Source organism: Mesocricetus auratus, unplaced genomic scaffold, assembly GCF_017639785.1.
Source record: "Mesocricetus auratus isolate SY011 unplaced genomic scaffold, BCM_Maur_2.0 Super-Scaffold_100008, whole genome shotgun sequence".
Taxonomy (NCBI): domain Eukaryota; kingdom Metazoa; phylum Chordata; class Mammalia; order Rodentia; family Cricetidae; genus Mesocricetus; species Mesocricetus auratus.
The window spans coordinates 45601710-45621412 of record NW_024429192.1 but is presented as its reverse complement, the minus strand read 5'-3'; the positions used below and the strand labels follow the sequence as shown (position 1 = coordinate 45621412).

The window sequence follows — 19703 nt, the reverse complement described above, 5'->3', positions numbered from 1 at the left end:
AAATTTAGCCCTCTTCCATACAGAAAAGAAGCAAGAGCAGAATGTGGTGCTCAGAGAAGAGCACAACACTCTACCAAACATACTCAAGCTCTCTACTTTCTATTCACAGGAAAATGCCCAGTATTTACAATAAATCTGGAGGTCAGGACAACTGAATTCACAATCAGTCTTAACTACAGCTTCTAGTGAAAGGCCAGTACAGTACATTAGCCATCCCTTTTCTTACTAGCTCCTACACATGCATACATTTCAGAGGAATATTTGAACATGTTAATTATGTGTCATTACAAAATAGATGACAATATTTTGAAAAATACAATTTAACAGATTTAAAAAACATTTATTCACTTCAAATTTTGCAATGGGGTCTCCTGTAAGCCAGGCTGGCCTCGAACTCACTGTGTAGCCAAGGATGACTTTAAACTTCTGGTCCTCCTGCTCCAGCCTCTTGGGTGCATGGGTTACAGATATGCACCACAACAGCTGACCAGACTTTTAGAAGATAGTTCAGGTGATGTTAAGTGTCTTCACAAACACATACCTGACACAGAAGGCTTTTCTGAGGTGGAGAAGGAACTCGTTCTTCATAAACAGGGGATGGCTTATGCGTAGGAGGAAGGTCAATTCTGTGTTCAAAACAGCAAACAGAAGTGTTGGGGGTTCCGGCAGGAAAAACAAAGAAAGTTCTCACAAATCTGAAGGACATTTTCTTCATACTATAATATATAATTATTCTACTCTACATGTGTAATTAAGTTATATTCTGTTAATCTGTCAGAAAATAAAAAAAGGCATCACTACTTCTAATACTTAGCACCAAACTATCTTATTCACAATAAAGAAGCAATTCAAATAGAAACACTGAAAATTATCATTAAACAAGTCACAGTCCACCTTAAGTTTGACATATTTTCACCTCTGATTATGCTGATAAACATTCTAAAGGCAGGATTTTTAAAAGATTTTTATTTATGTCTCTGTGCGTATGTCTGCAAGTCTGTCACATGTATGTGGATGCCCACAGGCCTAAAGAGAGGTCAGATCCATGCAGCCAGAGTTACAGGTAGTCATGAGCCTCCAGAAGTAGACGCTTGGAACCAAATTCAGAGCCTCTGCAGGAGCACTCTTAGTTGCTAAGCTATCTCTCCATTCCCCAATGTGTATATTATTATGTTTCTCCAAACAGTCATATAAGTAACTCGGAAGATTGACAAAAGCTCATATTAGAGTTTGGAAGTGCTTTCCAAGATAGATTTTTCAAAATGGCCGCCTTGGGGCTGCAGAGACTGCCTAGCAGTTAAGAGTGCTTGTTCTCCCAGAGGATCCAGGTTAAGTTTCCAGTACCCACAGTAAGTTTAAAGTCATCTGAAACTCTAGTTCCAGGGGAATTTGATACCTTGTCTGGCCTCCATGGACATCAGGGTTGCACATGGTACAGGGACATACATGCAGACAATAACAAACATGCACACGAAACAAAAACCAATATTCATCTTTAGAATATTTATCCCATAAGATTTTTCAGGTACAATTTATTATGAATCATGCCATCTGAAATAGACAAAGGAACCAGGGTTTCCTTAGAGAATATATTTTTGATGACCTCAACTGTAAAATTCCCTAATATTCACATATATTTTCAATGCCAGTTAGATATTTACAAACACATTCATGGGTCTAGAGTTCTATGTTTATAGAAAACAATCTCTCAAATACATATAGTTTTCAATGATTTGAAGACTAAAGATATATTTCCAGTACTTTTGATTAGCAAATTAAATAAAGTTATCAATATTAAAAGATAGATGAAATCTTCAGATGCTAAAATAATAAATGTGCTATGATCTACTCATTTCTCAATATGGGCATAAAGTTGTGGTGATATCTTTCTTGAACAAATAAACCCTGTCTGGGGGGTCAGAGAATGGAGCTTGCATTAGCTAACCATAGGGGTCTGGAGGTCTGTACAGACAGGCAGGAAGTGACGTAGTTGGGCAGTAACTATCTAAGCAGGGACAAACAGCTAATTGCTCTCTTCTCTGTGGAGATGCTTAGGAGATAAGGTGTGCTGTGGCTTGCTCCTTCTCTCTGATCTCTCAGCATTTTCCTCTATGTTTGACTCTGACCTTTTATTACCTAGACCAATAAGGACTCCATTTTACATAAAGTAGTATTTTCTACTGAAAATAATTCAACAAATACACAAAACAGTTATAAAAGTTGTAACACTTACAAAAGAACTCCAATTTTACAATTATCAAATTAAAGCAGCATTTTACCATTTTTTACTCATAAGTAGTTAACTTTTCTCTAATGAAAGTTGCAATAAATTTATAGCACCATTTAAATGAGAAAACCCAAGCTTATGGCAGCAGTGACCGGCTCATGGTGACAGCTGTCACTCCATTATGACAGGGTCTACAATCCGGAAAGCAGTGCAGTGACTGTGTCAGATTGAAGAAGTAAAGTCATAACCCAAAGCATTTTAAAGAAACAAAGAATACCATCCCCATGCCTTCATGCATCAACAGATTGCACAGGAAGCTCCACTCCCCAGTAAATAAAAACATCTTATTTTGTTCTCAACACCACCATGTGAAATATGGAAAGTATAATCTATTTAGAAATAATTATAAGACTAAAATGAAATGATGTTAGTCATTCCATTCTATAACACAGTACAATATTTATCTTGTAATTCAATCTTGATTAGGCAACAAATTTATTGTTTAAATGAAAAGAGGCTTATTTAAAATTAAATGAAACAAAGAATTTTTTTCTTAAGGAAATAGACTCAAAATTAGTGCTTTAAAAATAATTCTTGGTAGTTTAGTTATATCTCTATAAAAGGCAGACATAAAATTAATTAAGCCTAAGATGTTTCTATTACTGAAAGCAGGTACCTGAATTCTATTCAGGTTGGCCAACAATAGCTATAAATATGATGCATTTGGAAAGATGTCTTAATGACTGTGAATGAGGGGTTGCCTAATACCTTGGCTTCTAGCAGCCCTGTGGAGATTCTCACTTACTATAATTAAGTTTAACATGTTCTGATGAAATCACAGTTGACTAACAAGGGTCCAACACTATCCTTATTTCCATCTGTTGAACACCGAATATAAGTAACGTAAAGGGGGACATACAGGTTAATGAATAATGGATATTCATAGCCTAACACAAGCAAAACTGTCACCTACACTTTGTCAAGATACGATGGCCTCTTCTTCCGCGGTGTTAGCAACACAGTCATGAAGACAGCGATGATGAAGAGGGCCAGGACAGCTCCAATCACAGCTCCAGCCACTGCTATGGATGAGGTCTGCTTAAGTGGAATGTCTGTTAAGTAACAAAAAAATTAGAGTTTTCAAACAACTTTAAAGAGTTCTTAAAGTTGCATGCTTTAACTTTTAGAGTGCTCAGTTGGCTATTTGAAATATTTACCCAACAATTAGTTTAAAGGACCCAAAATTTAATCCATTTTAGAAGCATTATGTTAATACCCTTCTATTTTCATTAGTCCCCAGGTTTGCTTTACTCAAACTATGGAAAGAATATCTCCAATCAGGCATTATTGAATAAATCTATTTTGTACAATCAAATAATGTCTAAAGATAAATAAAAAGATAAAGATAATTTTAAGTTCTCACTCAAACAGGTGATTAAAAAAATCAGTTGACCAGTAATACACACTTACCATTTTATTCCATTAAAATGAAAGAGAAACACTATTAAAAATAACATAATAAGATTCAAGGACTAAACAATAGAAAAGCATACCACAGACATAAAAAGTGATAGTGTATACTTTAAAAAATGTTTTAAAATAGGATATTTCAAAATAGTAGCCATGTCAATAATAGCAGTTCTTTCCTAAATGGTTAAAGGCAACATTTCAATATGTATTTAAATAATATTTGTATAAGTTCTGAATACTAATTCATTTCTCAGACTAAATGACACATTTTTAAGGAATTAATATAGCAGTTAGCATCTCACAAAATTTTAAAAGGCATATCATTCATTAGCTCAAAAGATGGAATTCTAGCCATATGAAATGTAGCAACCCAATTTTGTGGAGTGATTCATAAGTTACAGGTTCTTCACACCCATTTTCTGCATTTTGTTTAGAGACTGGGTTCCATGTATTTCAGGCTATTCTGGTACTTGTTATACAGCCACGGGTAACTATGAACTTATGGATTCTAGTCACAGGACCTTGTAAGTGGGGGTTACAGGGACCTGCCATGATGCCCAGTGTATGTGCTGCTGGGGAACCAAGTCAGTTTTGTGCATGGTCAGTACATACTCAGCAGATAACTACACCCTCAACTCACAAACTTGATTTTGTTTCACTCTTCTAACCAATAAGGTAGACAATGAGAAATGCCACTTTAAAAATGAAGACAAGACTCTAGTGGAGCCTGGCCACAGTCATCCAGCTAATGAGCAGTAGAGAACGAAAGGAAAAGCAGGGTCGAGGTACAAGTGTCCAGTCAGACAATACAGCCTTGCCCTTTTGCTCCCTATGAGAAATCAAGAAGCTGTTTTCATTAAAATGGCTTAGTCATGTCTTGAATCCTTACAATTATTTTTCAGACCAGGCATGGCAAACTGAAATGAAATTAAAGTTCTAGAATGTTTAAATTGTTTTACCTATCAAAGTACTTTATTTTTATTAAAATACAATTTGTAGCTGGGCATGGTGGCATTATATATTTAATTGCAGCACTAGGGAGGCAGAGGCAAGTGTACTTCTGAGTTCAAGATCAGTCTTGTGCGCATGGGGTTTTACATGATGAAAGGGCTTCACTTTCTAGTTTTAAATTAACAAGACAGTTTATTAGTGGGCCATTTCATTGACTTCATTTTAGACTTAAACTCTTACCCTTCAGTGCAAGTCTTCCATTTGAATAACCTGTCAATCAAGGAATATAATCTAGACATAGTGGGCACAGCATGCAATTATGCTCAAACTACAACTTTCAACTTGGTAACACAACTGAGATTTTCAACTTCTGTTTATCAGTCTAATCACTAGCTCTCACATTTGTCAATGCAGTCAACAGGATTTCGTGCTTGTAAATCCAAGAGATATTTGAAATCATTCTACATACCACTTTGCCCAAGTACATAGAATTTAAATTTGTGAGTTTTGTTTTATGATGCTCACAGGACAGGAACAGTAGTACTTACGAACTGTTTTTCAAAAGCTCAGGTTACTCTTGAGTATGAGTGAAAACTAAGACTTCCCCTCACAGATCATCACAAAAAGGGAGGTTGATACTAAATGTGTATGTTATACTTCACATTTCCTTTCGTGATTCTTCTACTAATTACAGAAAAGCAAAGGACACAGTATATTTAAGGACAGTCCAAGGCTTTCAAGACATATGTTGAATGTCAGAATGAAACACAAAGGAAGATACAACATCTTTGCATTCAAACTGAAATATTTCAATGGAAATTTGAGAATTTGGTCCAACAATATTACTGCTGTGTCACATAAACACACATACACTACATAAACTCTTTATTCTGCACAAGTGCAAAGGTTCAGTGAGGAAGTGAAACTTGGTACTTTTAAACCTAAGCCAGTGACTTAAAGAAGCATGTGATCACCTAGGAAGATGTTCTACAATGTTTAAAGTGACAGAATATAAGCGTTACCATTTACCATGAAATGGCAGTATGAATCCCTAAGAACAGATTGATGCTACTGCAGCAGTTACATTACAACACATCCACTGAACACTCACCCTCCCACCCAAAAAATATACCACCTGTAATTATATATAGCAAGTGCATATTTTCTAAGACAAATATTCAAAAATCAGTTATCAGCTAACCAACCAATACACACTGAACTTTCTGGAAAACATGTACATAGTAAATATTATAGATATCAAATACAATTAATTTTGTTTTTAATTATCAATGTTACATTTACTCTCATACTATACAGAACTGTGTTTTCCCATTAATAATTCTTCAGTTTTGGGTGCTGAGGATCCGAAACCTACACATGACAAGTATGTGAGCTACACTGCCAGCCTTCCAGTCTTCATTTTCAGAAGTTCCTTTATGTTTTCAACACAACAGCTAAGCATGTATCTATGCAACTTTTATTTCACCATAATTTTCCCTAAGGACCATAGTTAGCTCAGGGCATTTTCAGCTATTCATTCAATATATTATCAGATATCTATGGGCTAGCACTGTCCCACCTCTAAGAATACAAGGGTGAATCAGACATAATACTGATCCTCACAAGAAAGAAAAACAGTCCCAAGATGAGGTTACAAATGTATAAAATATGCAGTCTAAACAAGTACAGAAAAAGAACTTATATTTAAAACACACTTAACAACTAACTCAGTGGTAGAGCTTGTCTATCACTGAACTTCTCAACTATCACCAAATTACCTCCTCCTCCAAGGAAAAGCAAAAACAAACAACATTGTTTAAAACAAAAACAAATGGTAACTAGCATAAAGTGCTTGCATTGGCACTGCCAGCATCAAAGGATCCAAGTGTCAGTTGTTCAGCCATCATTTGGGGCTTCACATGGGAAGGAACATTTCCACAACAAATGTGAACTGAGGTATTGCTGCAAGCCCTTTGCTTGTGTGTTCCTTCTCAGTATAATTAATGTATGACTCATGGGAGTTAATTGACCCAGTATTCATTTTTAACACTACAAACGACACCCCAAGTGTCAGGTGAGCACCTAACCAAATGAGATTACCAAAATTTATCTGTGATACACACTAGGTAAGCATTATAACTAGTATATGCTATCCTGCAAAAGAAGTGGCATAATAAAGGTATCACATAATTCAGATAAAAGCAGTGCCAACATCTTACTCAATACATAAACTTCCACCACTAGCTATAGCATGAAAGTAAAACCAGGACAACCTAGTGAGTTGTGATAAATCAACCAAATATAATTCACGTGTATCAAGAGACCAGTTAAAATAGATTTGTATTTTCTTAGTTTCAATTACACTAACAATAAACCTACAGAGGGTCGAACGCATAAAGTATGTGAATTCACTGCAGATGGAAAGACACTGAAAAATAAACATCTTGTGCATAGAGATAAGCTCTCAAACTAGGAGTTGTGACAAAATCTTTCAAGTTCTCAACAATGCTCTTCTTCCATGTGAATCAAGTCGTCTTTGAGAGAACACATTAACCAAGTATCAAAAGGTATGTACCACAGAATAAGGTCTTTTTAAACTATTGAATCAAAAAGTCTAAAACCCAAGATTTTTAAAATGAAGCACATTTAATCATTTTTTAAATATCAATTTATGAGAAAAGAGGTTAACTTTAAAAATGAAGTACATTATGCCTCCCAAATAGTGACAATGACATCAACATTTAAAAGTATTATTTGATCAGAGTTAAAATGTCCATTTCCGACTATTTTAAAATACATACAACTGAGTTGCTCTAGTAGCACAAATATACTTGGAATACACACTAATTTTTTTTAGCTCGTTACAATCAAGAGTTTTCACAGATCTACAAAAGATAGGCAAAAGAAGAATAAAATGTAAACATACAAGGTGATAGAAAAAACCAGGGTTGGCATTTGCTAATTCTGTTGAAGTATCATAAACATTTGTCATTTGAGATACACTTACATGTACTGCCCGCCCAACGTGGACAGGGGGAAAAGGAAGTTTTCAATAAAGGGTAAGCATGGACACAATTATTAATGTATCAGGAACACCACAAGGTAAATGCAGCTAATATATCTGGACATGAGTAGGCCCACTGTTACACTGTGTTGGCGTTGAGAACCAATGGCCCACTGTTACACTGTGTTGGCGTTGAGAACCAATGGTTGTTAGTGTCAGAGCATCAAAACAAGTATTATGAATATGAATCTCCTGGTAGAAGAATGCATCATCTCCTACAAAGTAACCTGGCTCATGCAATGAAACTTGAATGAAGCAAGGATCCAGACCTTACCAACAACTTATAAACATCCAGAGGATGCATTCAGGGTGCAATGGACAACCACACTGGGACACTAGGAAAATGAAGCCATTTCTAGAAAACACACTAAATGGAAGATGGCATGTGGGCCAGCACACAGAAGAAGGTATTTTTAAAACTGCAGTGACAGATCACACTTGGATCCTGATTAAAACTGCTACAACATGACAGAAATGTGAATACTTACTGCTTGAAATTAGAGAAATGTTCATTTTTGGTATAATGAAGACATTATGAAAAGTTCTAAAAAAGATACTATGACCGGTTTTTAGAACAATTTTTATCTTTCAAAATGCAACATGATTTACTGTCAATTTGGTAGTGACAGGAGTGGTGATGGGTTTAAATTACATAAGTAACAGTGAACTGGTATTAACTGAAGTAGGTGGATTTAAAATAAAAAACATTCCCCACTAGTAGGTTTTCCCTGAGACATTTCTGGTAACTGGAATGGTGTAATTTCTATACTGATGTATATATATTTTACATACATAATATACATGTAAAATAAGCCTTTGGACTGTTTGGTCTCAAGCTTTAAGGATTATTTCTGCTATACTGGTACTCACTTTGTCACTGCTGTTGTCATAGTGTGCAGCTAGAATAGTGAAATGCTTCTTTCTTCCCACAAAGAAATAAGCTTTACTCTTTCAAAGTGAAACAGCGTAACTACTGCCAAACTTCAATAAATGACACCTACATAAAATATATACAGTACCACCTTTTGTAAAAGTAGCTTTAGTTTCAGTTTCAGTACTCATCTTCATGTTTTAAAAATCTGGACATATTGTAACAGAAGAAAACAGACATGTAAACAGAGACATGCTTAAAACTTTAAAAGTTGGGATACTGTTGACACTATCCTAAGGATACTTTCATGAATCAATATTTATTGTATATTACAAGGTGGAAAAAACAATCCAAAGTGTATGCCATTTTAAGAAATGGCTGCTTATTCAAAAATTGTTTAGAAAAATATATACCATTATTAAAAATAACAAACAGTAAACAGGAAATTGATTATAAAGTGTGATTTCTACTCAAAACAATTCATAAGCAGTAAGGAAACACTAAAAGACAATCTAAGTATCTTGAAAACAAACAAGTATCTATACACAGGATTCCAGGAACCCAGATGCCAAAATATAGCAATGTTCAAATCCCTAGCAAACTACTAGATGAACATAATCTGCATATCCTCCTACATACAATTTATCTTCAGATCATTTAAAACACCTAGTAACTTATAAATTCTGTGTAACAGTTGTAAAGAGTGTTTAAGGAAAAGTGAGACAAACAGATAGCAATGTGTGATTCAGATGCAATTTTTCAAATGTTTCTGAATATCATTGATGATGAATATACAAAATAGCTACTGAATATATGTTAAAAGCAAACTATATAATGGCTAACATGTCAATGGCTAACATGTCCACTTATAGGCACTGTCAGTTTACTTAACTCTATCTTTAACCTGATATTAGTTGTTTGGGAAGAGAAATGAAGTAGATCCTAATTCCTGTGATTATTAATTGCAATGAAAATGGGTTATACATACATTAACATGCAAACACAGGCACAGTAGCAAATATGAAGATGAAGAAATAATACAGAATTTCATCTCACTTTAGAAATAAACCACTGAAAAAGGGTTCTTTAATTTTTTTCCTAAATTTTATTTCATGATTACTGCATGGCAATGAGAGCTAACACCTAATAAACAACTTGGCTTAAAAAGAAGGAAGAGAGAGGAGGAAGGGAAGGAGAGAGAGAGGGAGAGGGATGAGAGGGAGAGGGAGAGGCAGAGGGGGGGGAGAGAGAGAGAATGAATTATTGGCTAAAAACTAAACCTGAAAAATGGAACCCAATCCCAAAATATCAAAAAAAAAAAAAGAAAGAAAAGAAAAGAAAAGAAAAAAGAAAAAAAAAAGCTGAGTAGTATGTCCCATCCTTTTTTGACAGGCCATTTCCAGTTAACAAGTGTGTGTGGGGGAATTATTTATACTCTAGACCCTGTTAAAAACTCACTATGTGCACTGTTCTTTCCTTTCTCGTATTTTATGTTGACTACTTCCATATATAAATAACCTATTATATTTATATACTTTAACAGTCTATCAAAATCACATCAAGTATGTTTGCATATGAAATGGCTACATTTTTGTCAAAATCTGTACTTATTCTACTTCCTATAATCCATTAATGAAGCTATAGCTTCTTCCTAGAACTTTTTCACACATGGATGACTATCAGAAGCAGTAGTTACTACTAGAAAACCTTAGCAAATTCTTTACATATAGCTGTGTATGTGTGTCGGGATGGGCACAGCCACACACAACTCTTATCAGGCACATGGTTAAATACTAAATGTTCAAATATAGTTAACTAGTTTTATAATTAACTTCTAGCTTATGGAAGCTTTTATATTTTTAATAAAATCCACAGGAAAACCAATTTGTATTATTGAAGTACTTTAACAAGTAGAAAAGAAACCATGAAGTAAATATAAAAATGTAGAAACAGTTCCAAACATATCAAAGTAACAAAAGTAAACATGGTCTCTATGGGGTAAAAATAATCTTTCAAATTTTCTAAGGAGATATGATTTTTATATACCTGACAATCAACTGTGCACATTACTGTATTCATGTGAATACTCATGTTCACAGGCAACTTCCCTATGTACAGTGTACACACATAAAGCTTTATGAGCAACAGTGCAATGCTTCCAAAAAGCCTTAAGCACCAGTGTAATATTCCTAGAACTGCCATGCCCCCAGGATGCCAAATGATCCAGATTATGGATACAGACTACATTAAATACCCCGTAGATTTCCAGATTGCCTTTTGCCCACAACACCAAACAAAATGCCTAAAATTAGCCACATAATAGACACAATGTGAAAGGGAGTTCACCATCAGTATCTGTACTTTAGAAACAGTTCTTAAGTACAAATTTCTTTTAGATTATATATTCAAGTAGAGATTTACATAGAATCCTAAATGTGATCAGTCTGCTTGCACTCACACAGCATATCAAAACTTCACTTCTTAAAATAAAATTCTCAATCAAAAGAGCAATAAATTCTTATCTTTCATGGAAAGAAATTTTAGGCCTATCTTTCTTGTGGCTCATATCAGTACTCATATTTAAATGAAAATAAAGTTAGTTTTGCCACAGTGTATTAATACTAAGGAAGTGTACTTCCAATGACTTGAACTAATGTGTCTCACTATTTGTATATTAGGTGATTAGATAATTAAAACATATTTTCAATGAGCTATCGGTGAACTAACTGTATTTCTTAATCTGATATTATTGCCTTATAATACATGTCAGGGTAGAGCCTCTAATTTTCACAACAGTGCTAAAGAAAAATAGTATCTAATCATTCATAATAAAGCTTTCACTACTTGCAATATTTTAGGAATATGCCACAATTCTGTCTTCTATATGAAACATATAGAATAAAATTCTATTTTTTGTATAAAATTCATATATATACATATATATATATGAATGGAAGATGATTGAGAGTAGGTGGTTAGTGAAGGGCATCTAATTAGCTTTTTATTAAAAAATAATTTATCTATTATGATTCATTTAATAACATCTTCACTGTCCAGACAAGACTTGTTCTACACCATCCTCTTTACTAATCAATCAATAGAAAAACATTCTTTGGGCCTTAAAACATTTGCCACTATCACAATTTTTAGAACTCTACTGCACATTAATTTACCATTATCAAAGAAGATTAACAATTGAATATTTATATAACATATCAGAAGTTATGTGATACTGGAAGGAGTATAGTTAATGAGCTATGTGAAACAAATGAATAAAATAAATGCAAAAATTCCATGATATGTTTCCAGTTTTAATTTGAAAAAAAATACCAAAAAACAAAACAAAACAAAAAAATGAAAACCAAAAAGCTTGAGACATATACATACATTTAGGAGGACATGAAGAAAAAAGGGATGGATTGCCAATATTCATCAGCAAGTGTTATCAAACAACTGGTTCTGTAATTCAATGTCTTTAATTAAACCTCACGCTTCAAACTTTATTTTAATTGCTTTTACATTTACCCGTTTGAACAACCCCAACATTAAATAACCAAAACAAGATGATCTAGAAAATTCTTTGTTATAGATTCCTGGCTGAAACAGCTCATGTATAAATCAGGCACACTAAAATACTCAAATACCCTCTCTGTACTTATCTGTATACCAATTTTCATCACTAGTCACATACTTAGCAAATAAACCATTAAAATAAGGTCAATGATTCATATACCAAAACAATGTTCACAAAATTAAGAGGTTTCTTCCAGAGATGAAAAAAAATTAATAATTATTGTATTAGGAGGCATATATTTTATTATTCTTGCATGTATTTTGGATGAAAATATTGACCAGCTAATTATGCTCTTCCACACATCATATTCAATGAGTTTATGGCCATGGTTTTAGTGCAACAAAATATCTTTGAAAAGCCATTCTACAGAATTATGGCAAGGCTCATTAAAATGCAGAGGTAAAGATTCTATCTACATAGAAACTTAGAAAATAATGTTTGAAAATGAAAGATACTCCATCAGGATGAATAATTTTAGCATACTAAAAATATATAAGCATTTCTGAATTAGATTTACTGTCAATTTTGATGGAGTACACTTAGTGGTGATAAGTTTTGAGAGGTATTATGTTACAGAAACATTATACTTGAGATTATAGTCTTAGGTAAACATTTAATACACAATGCCAAGGTAGTTTCATTTTTTTCTGTTTTTAATTTTTGTACCAAAAAGTCATACATTTAACGTTGCCATTTCTTCTTACCTGTGTGCCTCAGACCAATAAAGTACTCTGCATTAGAATTTAAATCTTGAGACAGTAGTACAGCAGTGAAAAAAATTGTAAAGCAGCTCAGATACATTGAACCCAGATTTTACATTTTCATTTGTCAGATCAGAATATAAAAAGTAAGCTCGAAATCAAGTTGAAAAAGCTTATTCTTCCTCAAGAAAAAGTATGAACAATCTGAAAATGATCAACTAGTATGAATGAAACATTGTACATAGTGAAGTCACATTAGTGGTCGTTAAACATACCACTCCCTCCTGGAAATTACGGAACCATCTACATGGGAAACTAAATCATCTTCATTTTCATCATAGCGTTCATCACTGACGAACTTCATTCCCAATTTTAGATCTTCGTAATAATCCATTGGTCTTTCAAACCTAGTGAGATTTTCTACATTATTCCACTGAGTTTTTTCTGGCTCTTCTAAGTAGTCTTTACGTATTAGATTGTTCACTGGATTTTTGTTTTCTTTTTTTACACTGTCTGGGTAAGAATCAAGCTCATCTTGTTGAAGAACATCGATTTGCGATTCTTTTTGCATGTCTGATGGTGGAATATAGTTTTTGGCAAAGTAGTCTCCACGAAACGTCCGTCGTCTCCTATAGCAGAATATTCCAGCCAAGACACTTACAAGCACTATGAAGAGAGCCCCACCCACTACACTAGCAATGATGGTGCCAATTGTGTCATCCTTAATTGTTGCCAAAGTTGACAATGGAAAAGGCAATTTTTTAGGTTCTGTTGCTAGCTCCTCGGTGTCAGCAGTTGAGGGATGCCACTGAACTGTAGGCTGAAGGGTGGTGGTAGTAGGAGGATCTAATGGAAACAGTAAAGATAGACAAGACACAGAAAGGCAGAGAATGTCAATGAGGCTGATTCAGCAGCAGTTGAAAAGGCAGCACAGTTAATGAATACATATTCACAGTAACAATAGTTTTTCATTCTTAATTTTAGATTAGAACATAGTGTTACTTACTAATATTAAAAAACAAAAGAACTGACACTTAGTCAGTTGCCAATGACGTGAGAAGAATGACACCGATAGCATGAGTCCAAAGGCATTCAATCTACATCCCAGTAATACTGTGCTCTAAGGAATGGTTGTGATTTCAATGTAGATTGTTACTTAACTGATCTATACATGGCCGGCTTAAGAATCATCAGACAAAAATTCAATTAAATCAAGTATTCAAATATATCTTCTTAGCCAGTAGCAAAAGGAAATAAAATGATAATAAAAATGAAATGTTTTCTTAATATGTATCTTTATAAGATCAGAACTTATCTTTTAAAAGAATGAAAAACCATAGAATCTTGTTAAGTGAGCATACTACATAAGTTGCTGGTTTAATAATTCTCTCAAAAATATTTTTCTTAAATAAAAAGTACTACAAATTTCATATGAAAGATATGTAATAGTAAAGAACATTATTTGATAATTTTAAAAATAAAAAACGATATATTTAAAATGAGCTATTATCAAATGAGACTAACAGACACAAAATAAAAATTAATGCAGTAATCGCCTGTTAACAATCAATGGGTAATATACATGAATAGTTATAAAATTAAAGAATTTCCACTATATTTGCATAATTCCATGCCATTGTTTCAAGATAGACTGTCAAAGAGAATAGCTAATATTTTAGAGAGAACATTTTAATAATATTTAACTATTAGATGCAAATGGACCATTTATTGATATTATTACAGAGTAGCCATTAATATTAAAAAGCAACTAAACATAAATAGTAAAAATTAAAGATTGGTTAATTGTCCATTAAGTAGTATCTGTAGGCCATATTATATAAAATTCTAGAGTTTAAAGAAAAGATGAGTTTAAAAATGGTGAGTTTTTTCATAGATAAAAACAAATGACCCAAATGGTAATCTCCTAATATTAATTTTTATGTGAGTGGGTCTGACAGAGCTTTTTAAAATGATTGTTAGAAAATACTAAGTCTACATGGGGTAAGTTATTCTAACATCACAAGCTAAAGAAATATACTTACTGAAACAGGTTTCGTCACGGAATGCCGTATGTATAGAATGTGGTAAAAATTTAGCAAGTACAGTATTAAAAAAAAAAACATACAAACCAAAAAAGAAAGCCCAACAAACTACCAAATACCATAGAAGTCTTTTTTCTATGGTCTTAAACTATTGCCAGGTGCTATCAAGTGCTATATGTAAGTCTAGGAAGACTTTAAAATAGTCTTCTCTTGCTGAACAAGTTCACTTTGAAGAAAACAATTGTGAAATTGAAGGATTTTGTTAGTGTAAAGCAGTAAACCTTCCTAAGATCCAGGTTCGAGGAGTTGAGGAACTACACAAATAAGACAAACACCTTCACTTCCTCCTGAGACAAGCTGTATGCTCAGGGGAGCAACAAGAAGGCCAAATTACTCAATGGTACATATGTCATGATTGCAAAAGAAAATGTACCAGAACATCGAAATACAAATACAAACTGCCTATATGAATTATTTAAAACTTCTACATCTACTTCCAAGGCTTAAATCAGCTCCTGATGCCCTAGTTTTCTTAGAGTGATGCATACATCAGAGCTCCAACCAAGTAGAAAATATGAAATTCAATGATGTTACATTATATTGATGAAAATTTGACATTTTAATTTCAACTTGCCACATTCTTTAAATGTATACAAATGGATATCTGGTCTTTTTTCTCCTATTTAACAAAATAAAAATTTCAAAAAAAATCTGACACAAAAATCTTAGCAGCCTTGTTAGTGGTCCTAGATAATTTTCAGTTCACTATCTCTTTAACCAGTGTTGAAGATAGCACAGCCATGTGAGGACTACAGGGAGTTAACACTTCATTGTACACTTTAAGTAACGGACATATGGCAATATATATAGCAGACCTATCTTTTTATTTTAATCTAGAATAAATCACAGTTCATGCACGGAGTCAAGAGTTCTAATAATCATCACAAGTTACTTTGTCAATAGTGACTTAATATCACATCATCATTCCTATTGTTTCAACCAGACATTTTTAAATTTTTTGTTAAATGTTTGACATATAAGATGATAAAAAGAATTGCAATTGATTCTCAGATCGATACCAAAAGAAGAGCCTTTTAAGTCTGTTTCACCAACTAATTAATTAGTTCTGCCAAATAGTACAACATACAAATGGATTCAGGAATGTCCTTGTAGCCACAGGGTACAATTCAGCCTACTGATAACTGTGTTCAAAATTACAAATATTGACTTACATTTCTTAATACTATATATAGGTTGTTTAAGTTTAAAGAATCTTAAAGTCAGAAATCGTCATTAGTAGATTCTTGAATTCATTCATGGATTCTAAAATCAATAATACAGTTTTACAGAGGAGTAAGAATGCTCGGCATGGGATGATGATGTGAAATGTCATAATTTGCTGTTCTACTTTCAGAGAAGTAATAAGTGAGTTACGTGAAAGCATAAGCAAACAGCAAACCATAAAAGTACAATTTCCAGCATTCAGCTAGTCTTGAATTAAGAACCACTTGATAGCCACAAGAGTGACACTATGCTAGAGTACAGGGCTGCAACCTAAGCTGAGTACTACAACCATGAGCCCATGGCCTTCTGTGCAAAATCTGATGGCCATTAATGTGAGAAAACCTAAAGGTATTAAAAATAATTTCACAATTTCAGAGTTGCTAACTGTATTTTTCTAAGCAAAAATTTTATTCTTGATGTAAGTAAGATTATATATTTTAAATGTTCATTTAACACTGAGATGAAATCTTACTGTGTTAATTACAGCCTCTTAACCAGATAAAAACCCAGTAGGCTGATGACAAGGAGTCTCTGTAAAAGCATCAGCACATCTAGGACGCTTACCATAGTATAAGCAGCAATACAGACGGTAATACCACTGGCACAGTAAACAGTACCATACTCTGTATAGAAAGGTAAAGTCTAATTCTTGATTACTTGATACACACCATCTAATACAATGTTATATTCTTCAGTGGTACTCCAAGGTAATAACTGACATTTTATATTTACTTAAAGTTTTTTTCCCAGTTTATAACAGTTACTAAGCTTTAGTTTTAAAAAAAGGATTAGTCATCAGTTCCCTAAACAAAGAAAATAATGTTATTTCTTTCCTATATCTAATTTTTTTTCACTCATGGAACAAAAATGCACTGAAAAATCTATTGTATGTCATAGATTATTGGATACGGCAACCATATAGCCAGGATTAAACTAAATACAAATAATCCCTGTCCTTTAAAGATTAACTTCTAGTGGGGATAAAAATAGGCAAGCATATGGATAAAAATGTATCAAATGCAGCACTGACAAGTACCAAAGAGAAGGATAGGGTAGAGGACAGGAGATAGTAAAAGGGTAAGGAGAATCATAGAAAGAAGACTCCAGCCTACAGAAATAGAAAATGCAAACTCTGAGGCAGAAGCTACCTGCTTTGTTTAGTGAAAAAGGAGGCCAGTGTAGATGAACCAGCAGGCAAGGAACACAGACGATGACATGGTGTCATAGTGCACACCTGGTTCATACCAGGGGTAAGCAAAGTTCAGGGAAGGCTTTAAGGTGTGACATAATCTAAAGCACTCTTTAAAAGGTTAACTGGCTGCTCATCTGATTACACACCGAAAGGTGACAGGGCCCAGAGGGAGGTAAACAGTTTTACAGGTCAAGCTTTCTGGTTGTCCTGGATCAAAGCAGCAACAGCAGAAGAGAGGTATAGAGTGGGTAATCCTCCATACCCACGTAGATACGGGTTTGTTCATGAAGAGAGGTATAGAGTGGGTAATCCTCCATACCCACGTAGATACAGGTTTGTTCATGAAGAGAGGTATAGAGTGGGTAATCCTCCATACCCACGTAGATACGGGTTTGTTCATGAAGAGAGGTATAGAGTGGGTAATCCTCCATACCCACGTAGATACAGGTTTGTTCATGAAGAGAGGTATAGAGTGGGTAATCCTCCATACCCACGTAGATACAGGTTTGTTCATGAAGAGAGGTATAGAGTGGGTAATCCTCCATACCCACGTAGATACAGGTTTGTTCATGAAGAGAGGTATAGAGTGGGTAATCCTCCATACCCACGTAGATACGGGTTTGTTCATGAAGAGAGGTATAGAGTGGGTAATCCTCCATACCCACGTAGATACAGGTTTGTTCATGGACTGAGTGGAGTAAAGAACAGAGTGGAAAGAAGGTGCTAAAAAGGGCTCCATCTTGAGCGAATATGACAACACACAAGCAACTCATATACTGTAATCAACTGAGTGTTGTTAGCAAAAAGCTGAATGTGGATGTACACAGTACACAGCTTTATGTTCCTTTTGAGGATCATACAAAAAGAAAACTCTGCTGTGTGCTAGCACTAATCCACTGGCTGTCCTGAAGGACAGATGAGCATCGAAATAAGCACACTACTAACCTGCAGTGACACTAGGTAGAAGCACAAGGGTCACACAGCACTGAAAGCACAAGCAAAACGCTTTCCAAAATCCATAACTTAGACATACATTTGAAGAGACTGAGCACCATTACTATCCATTCCATGATACAAACCTTAATCTCAAAGTCCTCCTCTTGCTCATTCTCTTTACCCATGTGTTAGACGTGAAGAATGCTATATCCTTTTGATCATTAAGAATTACTCAAATATTTAATGTATTTTTCCTACAATAGTACCTCATGGGTAATTTATAGCTATTAATAAAAAAATGTGGATTCTGCTTTTTTATTTTGTGAATGTTCAAATTTGCACTAAACCAAATTAACGAAAATCTCATAGTGAAACAAACAGTATATGAAAAAATAAAAACTGATGAAAAATACCAAATTTCACTTAATTAAAACACAGTAGCATTTTTACTTCATTTCTCATTAACCTAAAATGGGCATCTAATCTCCAATGGCAAGCAATGGTATTTCTGAAGCCAAATGAACAAAGTTAATAACCCACTTTATTAATCAGACAATTACATGCAAAGCAGCAAATAAAGAAAAAGAAAAAAAACAAAAACACTGTTTATTATTTGAACACCAAAGAAATTAGAAAGGCATGCTACCAGCCAAAGAATTATGTAGAACTTGTTGCATTTACATTTTGACATTTCTTTAAAGAATTGAACTTTATATACATCTTTTAGACGCTATTACTATCAATGAATCAAAACTCTTATGAGCATAATAATTTATAGCGCAGTATTACACTGTAATTATTAACTGCTCTTGAAAGGAGGCAATAGCTTACCTGAAATGTAGATGATCTTTTGATCACTTCTTTGACCAAGGGAATTTGTCACTTTACAGACATAAACACCAGAATAATTGAAAGTCAGTGGATGGACAAAATGAAGAGTATTGTCAGAAGCCAATAAACCATCAGGCCACTGTCCATCCAACCTAGATGTTTAAAAAGTATGACATTATTTTAAATAGGTTAAAACAGCAAATACTGACAATTATTTAAACTGGTACACTTTTAAGATGCCATTAAAACTCCCTATCTTTTGGATATAATTGTGAATGCATATAAATTTCATTTCAACAAAGATGAACTATCCAAGTCCAATAAGTACACCCACTTCTTCAGAAAATTAGTCTATGTATGCTAGATAGGTCAACATAACGAGAGGGAAGATTTTCATAGCTTTTATTAAATTTCTTCCACAATTTCACCAATTACATATACACTGCATTCTGGTAACTGTCGCCCTCTACCATTTCTGAAGCTCCAAACCTTCCGCCCACTCCTCAAGAGTCACTTGTCCTATGCATGTCTTTTTGTGGCACACTGAGTTTTACCAAGGC

General features: G+C 34.0%; 1 protein-coding gene across 3 annotated transcripts in view; it reads right to left on the bottom strand.

Moving 5' to 3' along the window:
- The window catches only part of Nectin3 (nectin cell adhesion molecule 3), a 91786-nt gene that overhangs the window by 40003 nt on the left and 32080 nt on the right, over window positions 1-19703 (bottom strand). For 2 of the 3 annotated variants that reach the window (XM_005074770.4, XM_040750741.1), the window contains exons 5-7: window positions 19144-19295; window positions 3201-3339; window positions 542-626 (exon numbers count right to left, since the gene is read on the bottom strand). In XM_005074770.4, the coding sequence (XP_005074827.1) occupies window positions 542-626; window positions 3201-3339; window positions 19144-19295 (376 nt within the window). Of the gene's footprint in view, window positions 1-541; window positions 627-3200; window positions 3340-11881; window positions 13705-19143; window positions 19296-19703 lie in introns of those variants that run through there. The other variant, XM_005074769.4, reaches the window with a different exon arrangement.